General features: G+C 29.0%; 1 protein-coding gene across 3 annotated transcripts in view; it reads right to left on the bottom strand.

Moving 5' to 3' along the window:
- Nucleotides 1-271: 271 nt before the first annotated feature.
- asun (integrator complex subunit 13 asun) overlaps nucleotides 272-12,390 on the bottom strand; it is a 59,125-nt gene continuing 47,006 nt past the window's right edge. Inside the window, exons 13-14 of one of the 3 annotated variants that reach the window (XR_012757743.1) lie at nucleotides 9,808-10,345; nucleotides 272-533 (exon numbers count right to left, since the gene is read on the bottom strand). Coding sequence is in view for 1 of the 3 variants with exons in the window: in XM_075375456.1 (XP_075231571.1) it covers nucleotides 473-533 (61 nt within the window). In the remaining 2 variants the exon portion in view is untranslated. The remainder of the gene's footprint in view (nucleotides 534-9,807; nucleotides 10,346-12,390) is intronic. The other 2 variants (XM_075375456.1, XR_012757744.1) reach the window with 2 other exon arrangements.

Below are 12,390 nucleotides of genomic sequence, written 5' to 3'. Positions count from 1 at the left end.
AGGCGAACATTCTAAACAAAAAATGAAAAAGGCTTTCTGCTTCTTCTTTATTATAAGCATTACTCAATGTGAAATGACTGAGACTTTGAACCTTTTCTGCTTTATTGGTTTAACTGAAAAATAGAAATAGACAAATTATCTACGTATTCCACTTTGTTTCATACTAAAAATTCATGTATGTTATGTTATTTTAGTGACAAACCACAATAACAGCTTGAATAAATTAACCAACAATAAATAAAAAAAACTTTCAAAAAAAAGGCCAACGCAATTATACATAAAATAATTCATTTCATATCATTATCATACAAACAGTTACAGACATTTTACCATTACTCAGTAAAACAGTTCAATAACATAAGTAACTTACAGTAACAATTTTTTCCAATTCAAAATGTTATTTTATACAGTCAAATATTTTCTGTCCAAACATCAATATTAACTTAATAGATATGTACCATTAAATTTTAACTTATGTCACAGCTGATGCAGACTTTGATATCTGAAGAGAACTAGAAACAGGCACACTTTCCCTGCAACCAAAAAAGAATAAAAAGAGATTCTTACATTTGTAAAATATATAATTACCAGTTTCCAATAACATGAAGTAAATGAAAACCAAAATACTTGAAAATAATGTAGACCGTACTTTTAGTTAATGAATTTATAAAAATATCCATTCTTTTTTATTTATTTCTTTCAATGTAGTCCATCAGATGTTAGTATTTTTGTAAAAAGTACCACATCTGATGATTTGGCTTTTATTTTAACTACAATAGTTACGATTTTAACTTTTCATTCATTACTGACGCTTTAATGGTAGCTAGAGAAATGAATATAATGTACCGGGTGTAGTTCATTTCTGCTATCTCTTGTTAGGTAACTACATACATATAGAGTTGAAAAGTTCTGAATAAAGAATAAGTGAAATGTTATCATGATGGAGATTTCAGTTGCCCAAATTCCACAATTTTAATCTCATGTAACATATAAAAATGGAGAAAATCTTGATAACACTACTATTAAACAGCCTAACTCTTTTATCTTTTGGAATGCAATCATGACCATTTCAAATCTGCTCTTCTTTGGTTTTATCTTCTTCAGAAGTTTGAATCAGCAATTAAGAATCTTGATTTCTGGGCTGCACCCATAAATCACATTTCATTGCCATTCTTGATCTTATGTAAATTTGAATTAATTATGATACAACCCAGCATATCCTAAAGAGAGTTGATGTGAAACCTTTTCCTCAGCTGAGAGCAGCTTAGATAAAACTTCTGCAGTGCTTGAATCATATGTTAAAATTTCATGTGCTGAGCTTTCTTAACATCAATTTCATCAGTAAATTCTTGAATAATCAGCTAGTGAAAAATTCATGATTAAATTCTATAATTTTCAATAAAACCAGAATTCTAGCTTGTTGATGGTCACTAGAACGTTCAACACTTACACCAAAGTTTGGCCATTTTTGAAACTGTTAAAAAAATCTTTTATTTGTGAAATCACATCAAATTAACAGTAGAATTCTTGCTAAATGAAATATTACCTTATTGTTACAAGCTTAATTATGTTCTTTCTTTTAATTCTACCTTTGTTTTTTGATGATTGATGTAAAAAACTTGTTCTTCTTGTATGATTTAATGTTAGTTGGTTAACCAGCTGTTTTTCTTTCTCTTTTCATGTTCTCACTTTATAATCCCTCAATCATTTATTTTTTCATCATACTGTTGCACGGAAAATTAGCTTGTATGTGTTTACTTAAGGAGTCTATTTGTGATTATTTTTAATTAAATTTTTGTCTTTTGCCTGTACAGCAGCAGGGTACTTTTTGAGAAGCAGATGATAATAGCCTTTTTGGTTATTTACTTGAAAAATAATAATAAATTAGCCTGAATCCACAAAGCTATCAACAAGACTAACAGTAGTAATGTTATAACACTGTTCAATTTATTTAATTTAGCATAAAATGATAAAATACTAAGACTTTTTAACACAATTATACATAAACACTACAAGGTAATAATTAGCAATTTTAAAAAGGCCAGACAAAAAGCATGCATTGCAAGCAATGTATGCTAAGCCATTCAAACAACTCCACTGCTTCCCAAGAAAAAAATAAGGCTAGATAATTTTTAAACAGACTTTGTATAATCTACTATGCAGATTTAGAGAAATAAAGTTGGAAGGAAAGAGAAATATTGATAAAAATTAAGCTAAATGAAGGTAAGATGAGCTGAAAGAATATATGATTTCGGGTCCATTGTAAAACAAAGGAGATAAAAAACAGTTTACATGCATTTAAACAATGAAAAAATCCCAATATATTTTGGGAAAGTAGTTTTGTCATTGTACAAAAAAGATAAAACTAAAATGTAAAAATTATAGAGAATAAAACTGATGTATCAGGCAGCAATAAATATTTGATAAAATTTTTTTTTCAGAGGGTTTTAGTAAATATATGGAATATTAATTCCTCCAGTTTCAAACCATTATTCCAACAATCCTCTTTACAAAATTGGGTAAGGAGGAACATGATAAGTCAAAGAATAATTAAAATGGACCTTACCTCTTTGTAAAAAGTATATACTTTTATTAACAGTCATTTGATTGTTTTATCATTTGATTGTTTTATTACTATTTTCCATTTCTTTCTTTTTTAACCACATAACTCAACATAATACATCCTATATTTTCACTTACGTGTTTTTGTATTCCTTACCAGTTTTTTAACCACGATCTGCTATTATCAAATTAATTAAAGCAGCATATACTTGAAGCATAATCAACTATTTCTTCTTTTAAAAGATGCTGCCATAATTTTTTTTCTATATTAACTATATTAACCATTAATAAAATTTGTCATTATCCTTCTCCAATATCCAATATCAAAAATTTCTTTTTCTGTTTTTCAGTTTTCCTACTGTCTATATTTTCACAGCTTTACAAAGCATTCACACAAGGTTTTAAAAATCCCTTCTATACTCTATATTACAAAAAGCTCTTCTGGCTTGGACCTGATAGGTTTTTTCTATGTACATTGTTAGTAATTTTACTGCTTAAGCAATGAAGTTCTATCACTTCTAGTATAATATATTTTCCTATTGTAACATCTAATCATCATAATATATAGTTCTGTTACATTCTATTACCTTTCTTTTATCTTTTATTTACTTTAATAACTGTATAAAATAAGAGGAGAATAAGAAAAAAAACATTAATTTTTTATAAATATATTAAAAGAATATGATTTGCTTAAATAAATAATTTGTAAAAGTTTAAGAGACATGGAAATAAGAAAGATTTACTCATAATTACAATGACCTAAAAATATGGAGAATAAAGTTGTTACGATTAATACGTACAGTTTAGGTTGCTGACCCAATATTTTTATTTTTATCATGCCGATTCATGAATCTTGATATACAAAAAGCCTGTATCTGTTAACCCAATCAACCATTCTGACAGGTGGGCTTCCTGACAATTTCAAATATTCTTTACTATATTGCATAAGATAGTGTTCTACAATATTTCCATTTATATTCCATCATTCTGGAAATCTGTTTTTTCCACCTCATACATTTGTAATTCTTGATATAACAGCATTTTAATATCAAAGAAACGAAAGTACCATGGCAGAATAAGATCAAAATGTATAGGCCCAATATAAATGTCATATTCTGCAGAACATCTTCACATAATATTACCATCACCTGGCCTAAACTTTTCAATTCACATTAGTTATTTATTTCTTGACTACTACATACTACCATAGTTAAAAATAATTATAGGACACTGCATTAGCTGGTATTTCAGTCAAAGGTTATAAAAGACTAAAATCTAAAGGTCATATTAAGATAAAAATTCAAAAACCAACCAATTTTTATTATTATTATCATTTAAAGCATCCAGATGATGATTAACTTAGTTGTTATTAAACATTCGATTAGTAATGTTTTATTGCATGAACAAAATTTATAACATGCATATTTATTTTGATAACTAAACACAATACAATTAAGCATACATCAAAATAAAAGCAGGTTGCTAATAAAATATTAATTAGAAACGGTGAACCATATCCCACATGCACAATAACTCCTGGTCATTTTTAAGAAAATGGCTAAAATTTGCAATGGTAATGACAGGGGGCAACTTGTATTATTCTGTTTTTTACAAAAGGATTAGGAGGCCCAGCTTTACCTGATATGCACTTCAGGCATTAGTCTTATTGTGCATCTATTAAAGAGGAAACAAAAGTCCCCTAGTCAATTCACAAAAACCCCTACCGGATAAAACTGAAGATGAACTTCCCTGACAGGTCAAACCACCCTGAAGACTTAGAAGGTTGCTTCTATACTGACAGTACAACAAAGGGAAGATAGGCGGTAAGGAATAAGGAAAAGGGAGATGAGAAAACAACTGTAGTATGGGACAAACAACTTAACCAGGATACCTCAAGGTCCCCTCTTGTCAGCAAATACCCATGCTAGTCACAATTCCTTGATAGAAACTGGATTTTTCCAGATAGGAGCAGCATATAGCTCATCAACAATTAGTATTACTTAACAAATATACGCTAAACAATTTCCTCCAATTATTAAAGACCATCTGAGAACAAGCACAATGTTCCTAAAGGGCAGCTTAGCCATTGCTGAACTGCGTCTGAGTAATGAAGCGTTTGAACAGACTAAGAAACAGCATTAATAACCATCAGCCAAGAGGAGGCGGACAGTGAGCAACAATGACAGTGACAATAAAATCTGCCAGTTGCAAAGCCACATTTGTTTTTTAATATTTTAATAGCAAAGATGTAAATACTGCCTTCACACAGCATTAATTGTATGGGATCTTGGAATTTGATGAACACTAGAAATATTCATGAAGAATAGGACAAGTGATCAGACAAATGACTTTATTAAAGTGATTCCAAAATTTCAAGAAAAAGACATTTCAAAAACAGTGTTCTTACTATTGAATTTTCAGATGATCGATATTAAAAAACAAGGCTACTGTAAACTGTGTCCAAGTTGGATTCCAAAAATGTAAGTTAAAATAAAAAAGTCCATTTTCTTTTCTTTTTTTTTTGACCAATATGAAAGAGAGGGACACAAATCTTCTCCATACTATGACTGGTTGTGAAATGAAGATTCTTACACTATGCTGGAGCAAAATCAACAATTCTTGTAGTGGCAACACTGAAGTTGATTAAAGGGTAACAAATTTAAGCTAACCCATCCACCACATAAAAATATGGTTACAGTTTTCTTAGATCAAAAAGACTACGTTTGATAATTTTATGGAACAGCAAACATTACAAAGGTGTACTATGTATTACTTTCAAAATTTTGGAGTGTTATTCAAAACTGCTACATTGAAGCTGAGATCAGAAATTGTTCTTATTCATGACAGCAGCTGCCCACACTGTTCAGAAGATTCAGCAATTAGATGGAAACTTTGATCACTAACCTACAGCATAGCAGGCCACACACATACTGAATTTCCTCATTTCTAGAAGTTTATTTGGTTATAAATAGGGTAAGAAGTTATAAACAACAGTGCTACACTTACTGAAATCTTATGTGGCCGATTTTTTGACACAAAACAGCTTGTTCCTCAATATAAAATTTAGTTAAAAATAATTAAGAAAAATGGAGGTAACTGTAATATGAACAAATACTAAATTAGAAATACTTTTTTTTGAAAGTTCAACCAGTCCTTAACTTTTGATATACGCTTTGAATAATTTTAATTTAGATAAATAGAATATATAATATTTCCAGTAAAGTACCAACAAATGGGAAGGTGATCACATATTAATTTTAAGAGATATAAGACATCTTTGAGGTTATAGTGAAAAACTGAATGCTGACCAAAAAAAATGCAATATTTAATAAACTATTCTGGTCTGTAACCAATATCAGAAGATCATCTTGTTCAAAAACGGTCTACATATTCATTAATTGTTGTTTATAGTAGAACTCCATACCTGCAGTTTTGGTATTACTTGTCAAAGTTTAAAAAACTCAGTTTATGTTCAGAATGGTTATGAATTGCTGAACTGTAATCGGTGGCTTCTTGCTACAAACAACATCGTGTCGTACACTATTTTTCCCACCGTATTATTAGCTGGGCAGGTCAACACTGTTTGACACTGAAGGTAGTATACACTACTGCACATGTGTGTTTACACTTTCTAAACTTTAACGAGTAACACAACAGTTTATTAGGATCCCAAACATTACAAAATTCCATTAATAATTGGTTCATATACATTACAAAACACTGTTTAAATGACAATTTTCAATAAAGTCAATGCACCTTCATGCATTTCAATTTGTAATAAATACATTTCATTATCCTGAAAAATATTATTTTCTTGATCATTTCAAAAGATCAGGCGTGCTATTATGGTAAGACAATAGTTTATAGGAAATTTAAGAATGTGTGCTACTAATGACACCATTGCAGACAAGCATGAGGATAATAAAATCAAAATTATGTATGTTATACTCGGATCTTTCATAAAGTGCCTAGCCTAACACAGAGATAGCGTAAGTTTGACAAAATACTATGATACTTCTCAAGCATGATCCTTTAGACGTCGTGTTGTGAAGTTTCAGACAAAAGCATTGTTGGTAAAGCAATCACAAATGAAATTTAGTACATTAAATAAGTTTTGATACTTTCTAAAAAATGGATAAATTGAAGTTCAAACTGTTATAAAGGACTTTATTTAAAAGGTTTAACTTCCAAAGCACATAACAAAAAGAGTTCGATTCCACATTCAATTCTTCTTAATTTTCAATGATAAAAAGTGGACTGCTGAATTTAAACACGGTTATACATCCATTAAATATTACAACTGCTTAAGAAACCCAAAAACTGAGACAACTGACAAAATCATCACAAAAATTGATAATGCTATATAAAATGATTACTGACTGAAGGTAAGTGAGCTTGCTAAAATATCACACATCTTGATAGACTGTGTCCACTTCATTCTACAAAATGTTTTGGATATGAAAAAGCTTTCCAATTGATGGATACTGTATTTGTTACCAGTCAACCAAACACATATTTGGTCTAAATAAACACCCTTCTCAACGGTGTTTACATTTATTTAAATGTGATTTCACTGAATTTTGACGTTTTATTGTAAATGCAACATGGATTCACCATTACATGCCAGAAACCAAATGGTGGGTGAAAGTGCATCAAAGAAAACAAAAACGGTTCCATTTGTAGGAAAAGTTATGGCTATGGTTCTTTGGTATGGTGCTCCTGGTATGTACTGGTATTCATCAGACCCAGAACTTCCCATTTGTTAAATGAAAACACTACCACTACACCGTGGAATCAAAGGCCCATAAAAAAAGTAATATTTAGCTTATCTGTTACTATAAATAAATAAATAAATATTTGTAAAACAGATTTCATGAAAATAAAAAATACAGCAGAGGAATTCAGATTAAATAGGTCCAAATGAAATTCAGATAAAAAATCTGTAAAAATCTATAAAGATCAGGTTTATGTTTTCTGGATGATTAATGTATAGTAAAACTATATAGAATTATACAATTTTGGAATTTTTTAATCCGAATAAATTGAATCATTATAAATCATTCATTATTCATATGTGATGTCATTAAGGGTAATATATAAAATCAATCTCTTAAAGATTCAATTAAATCAGTCAACCTGAAGTATCTCACAAAAATATATTTGATTCGCTTTAATCAAACATCAAGATACCTGAGAGCCCTCATAAAAATGTATAAAAGAAACATGACGTACACCCACAAGAAAAAGAAAATTTAAATACCATTGTGCTATGCAAACATACAACCAGCATAAACATGCACACAATACATACGCGCATGAGCACAAAAACAAACGTAAGTAAAAGATTTATACTCAGTAGTAGTTTATATACATATACTACTACTAAAAATAATTTTATATATATATATATATATACATATATATATATATATATATATATATATATACATTACACACACGTACAAATATATAGTTGACTATAGTTATCTATCGTTCATATTATAGTAAAGGGCATGAATCTTGAAGCTTAGCAATGTCAAATGAACCTGTACCAGCTGACATTCTATTACTCACTTAGCATAACATACGGTTCACTACAGAACTGTTGGTATATTTATATACTAAGCAAAACTACTATTACTAATATTTATTATTATTATTTCATTCATGTTATTAGTCATGTCAAGAATTAATATTAAACAATATTATTATTGCTTAATTAATATTAAACAACATAATTCATTTTTAATTGATAACATAGTTATATACCTTATGAAAAATTTTTTTTTGTTTTTCAATTACTATTGATAATTAACTGAAGTTATATAAATTGCTTTACAGAGCTTTAGAAAAATAAAACACTAGGCTACTGTACGTTTTACACAAATTTAAATACACAAACTTTATGAAAATAAAAATCAGAAACTAAAGCGGTTGAACATCATCATCCAAATCGCAAAATTTTTAATTTCCTGTGCATCACTTTTGCTACCACTATCATCTTCCAAAGAAATTGTAAAACTTCTGTAGTGTTGTCATGTGCTCCAGTCTAATATATTCATCTTCATTTTTTGTATTTTTTCACAATAAGGTTTCCAATGTGATACATCCATTTTAGAAAATTTATCTTAGGCAAACCATTGAACATAATTAAAGACAAAAGTGACATGATGGCTTCCAACGTACTGTTTTACTTCAGACCAACCATTTCAACTGGGTTTAAATCAGGGTGATACTGGGGGAGAGTAGTCGGGTAGTCATAACACTTCGTGTCTGTTTTTCTTAGCAAGTTTATCAAACAAACAACACTTCGTATTTTTCTTTGTTCCTTTTAATTATCTCATAGAGTTGAGGTTTCAGCACAGTAGGTGAGAATGGAATGCAATAATTACATAATCAGTCCTGCATTTCTTGTATTGGATGCAAGTAATTTTTCTTGCAATTTTCTGGGATAAGATGCGTTTTCTAAAATTATTATGGAATTTTCAATAAGATTTTTCATTATTTTTTCCTCAGCCCATTTTAAGTAATATTTGCATTCATAGAGTTGTGGTAGATGCCAGTTGTAATGTGTCTGGAAAAACCCATTTCACCCCCAGCGTGTATCTTTATCATAAAAAGGATGGTGTGTGGGTTTATTTGATGTATGTGCTCACATTTTTATTTTAGCTGCTGTTGGTGCAGAGCAGATCATGTGGTGCACCGGGTGGGTCCGTGTAGTACCTGAACGATTCATTCATTTGAAAAATTTGTACTTCTCAAATGATTCATTCATTCAAATGATTTATATACTTCTTTATAAGATGATTTATCTAAAATTATATTTGTGTTTTGGGGATAAAGAAGGAAAACATCAGAGTTAGAACTATGATAAAAAAAAACCTCAAGAAACAGCTAAAAATATTCAGGGTTTTGAAGCTTTTTGTTGTTAGTATGCAAAATTCATGAACTTATTTAGTTAGTATGCAAAATTCATGAATTTATTTAGTTACAATTGGCAAAAAAAATTTAACAAAATCATATGTAATAAAACATAAACCATGTAACATTTTTGTGGTGGGCCGTACGACTGCCTTTTTTCTAGTAATAATCAATCTACTGCTTTTATAAACTGGAGTTAGAAGTCCTTCCTCTGATAAATTCCTTCATGATTTTGTTAAGGTATGACTTGACAAAATATATGTTTCATCAAGGTTTATGATCAGCCTGTTTTTGGTTCTGAATTTTATTACTGCTCTTACTTACTGTATTCGTTTAATCCTAATGTTCAATAACAAAGTTTCCTATTGTTTTCAGTTTTTCCAATTTGAAACCCAATTGTTGACTCTTCTTAGGTTTCTTTTACTTCCTGAGAATCCTACTGAACCTTTCAGATGTATCAGAAATTTTGGAATGATGGGTTTAGAGATGAAATTCATTATGGTCCTTCTCACGAAACGCATGTCGAAATTGTCTAGACCTATTACTAGTTTGTTTTGGATTTATATTTTCTTGGTGTACTGAAAGAAGTAGAAGCCTCTGATGGGTTTTAGGTAATTTTTTTAATAACTCCTTTTCCTGTTTCCATACTCTTTGAATTTGCGATCGTTATATTTTAAATGCAGCTGCTGTTCTTTCTTCACACTTTTGAATTGGAATAATATGCTAATCATCATTTCTCAACTTTTCAAATTTACTTGCTTCTGCTTTCATGAATTCATATACATTATTGATTAACTTCCAAGCTGGCCGACTTAATTTTTTTAAGTTACAATGGATTTAAGTTCATTCATCCTGCTTGCAACTGTAATCAAATAAAAATGTAACCTATATTATATAAACACTACTATATATCAAGAAAAGCAAAACACAGCACTGATGAAACTCAACAGATAACAAAGTGGATGGAACATTTTCCAAACCGAAACTCAACAGATGGAGTGGATGCACTTATCAGATGAACAAAAACATTATTATTTGCAAAGCTTTCAACTTTAATGTATTCTATAAATAAAATAAGTATAATACCTGTTTTTATTTTTTTATGATGCTTGTTATCGATGTATGTCTTTACTGTTAGTCAGCTAATTAGAATAATTCATTTATTACAATAGTTCATAATTACAAATTGATTTATTTAAGAGGAAGTGTTGACTTAACATTTATAAATTTTGTCAACATATGCATAATTTGTCACTTTTAATTGCTGGGCCATAAATTATCATAATTTACTGTAGAATTAAAATAAATTATTAAATTATATACAACATTGATTTGGGATAACAATTACTTTGTTGAATATGATTTTCTTTCAGTGTAAATTGTAAAATGATTGAGATTGTATCATGAACATATTGAGTTTTCCGTTTTGTGAACACCAATATGAGAAATGTTTGTAGAATCAGTGTATAGCACATTAACTGCTTGACTACAAGCTTCAGATTTCATCCCCCCTACTATATAACAGGAAACTGTTAACTTCACAGCTTATCGAAAACATAGTGGAAGATAAATGATTTCCATAAAATGTTTGGAAATACTTCAAACCTAAAACAAAAAATCTGAAGTAGACACCACATGACTTCTTTGTACGCCTATTAAATTACATATACACATTTTTTTTTTTTTAAACTGAAAAATACATAAAATGTTTTTTATTAATAACTTCTGATATTTTTTTTATTGTTATTATTGAAATACTATTTACTGTAATTTTTTTTTACAATCAGAGGTTAATAATTTAATAAATCAATATGTTTAAATTAAAAAAAAAAAAAGTTAAAAATAAAGGAGTTGAAGTCTGATTTGCACCAATGTGCCTTTCCCTTGTAAGATCCAAATATTTCATTAATTAAAGTTTTATTTAGTTACAGCTCTGGAACCAATGTAAATACATACCACTTATGATATATAGTTGAAAAACTCTCAATGAGGGCTTATTACTGCAGTTAAGAAAGCCCAAAATCCAATTTTTTTGATTTTGGGCTTTTTTGGACACTTTTGGTCCAGTTGACTGCAATCAAAAGGGAAGGTGCACAACTAGAAGTTATAACAGTCCTAAATCCAATATTTCAACATCCTACAGTTAACCGTTTTAGATACATACGCACATAGGTACATATATTCAGACATCACACTTAAACTAATCAAAATGGATTCAGAGATGGTCAAAATGGATATTTCTGTTGAAATCTGAAAACAGAAATTTTTTACAACCACAATACTTCCTTTAATTCGTACAAGGAAGTAAAAAGTATATTTGTATAGTCAATAGAAATAATGTTTACATAAAAGAGATGTTAATATGTAAAAGCAAAAATCTTTATTTAAAATAAAAAATGTTACTGAAAATAAAAGTAATAATTATAATAATAAATTGAACCTCATAGATTAAATACTTTTGAATTAAAATAAATCTAAAAAAAAACACTAATAATACTGGCTTAAAAAAATATTGAAAACAAAAAAATTATCAGTTTTTTAAATTTTATTTTGCAATTCAAAGTAGAATGAAATTATGTACAATTTAATTTGTAGTTGTGATTAATTATTAATTATTTTTAAGTTATTTGGTTAATTATTTTAATGAATTTGCATCCAAGATATACTTTAACAAATAAAAAAAACTACCCACATGTAAAACATTATGAAAAAAATGAAAAACCAAACAGTTTGATAAAAATATTTAAAGCTTGCCATACATTATGTACAATTATTAGTGAGGTTCGGTGGGAAGAGGAAGGCGACTTTTGGTCAGGTGATTTTAGAGTAATTAATTCAGCGTCAAATAATGGGCAGGCAGGAGTAGGTTTCGTGATGAACAAGAAGATAGGGAGGAGAGTGAAGTAT

This window comes from Lycorma delicatula, chromosome 9 (genome assembly GCF_047948215.1).
Source record: "Lycorma delicatula isolate Av1 chromosome 9, ASM4794821v1, whole genome shotgun sequence".
NCBI lineage: Eukaryota > Metazoa > Arthropoda > Insecta > Hemiptera > Fulgoridae > Lycorma > Lycorma delicatula.
The sequence above is the reverse complement of the archived record's forward strand: the minus strand, read 5'-3'. Positions and strand labels throughout refer to the sequence as shown.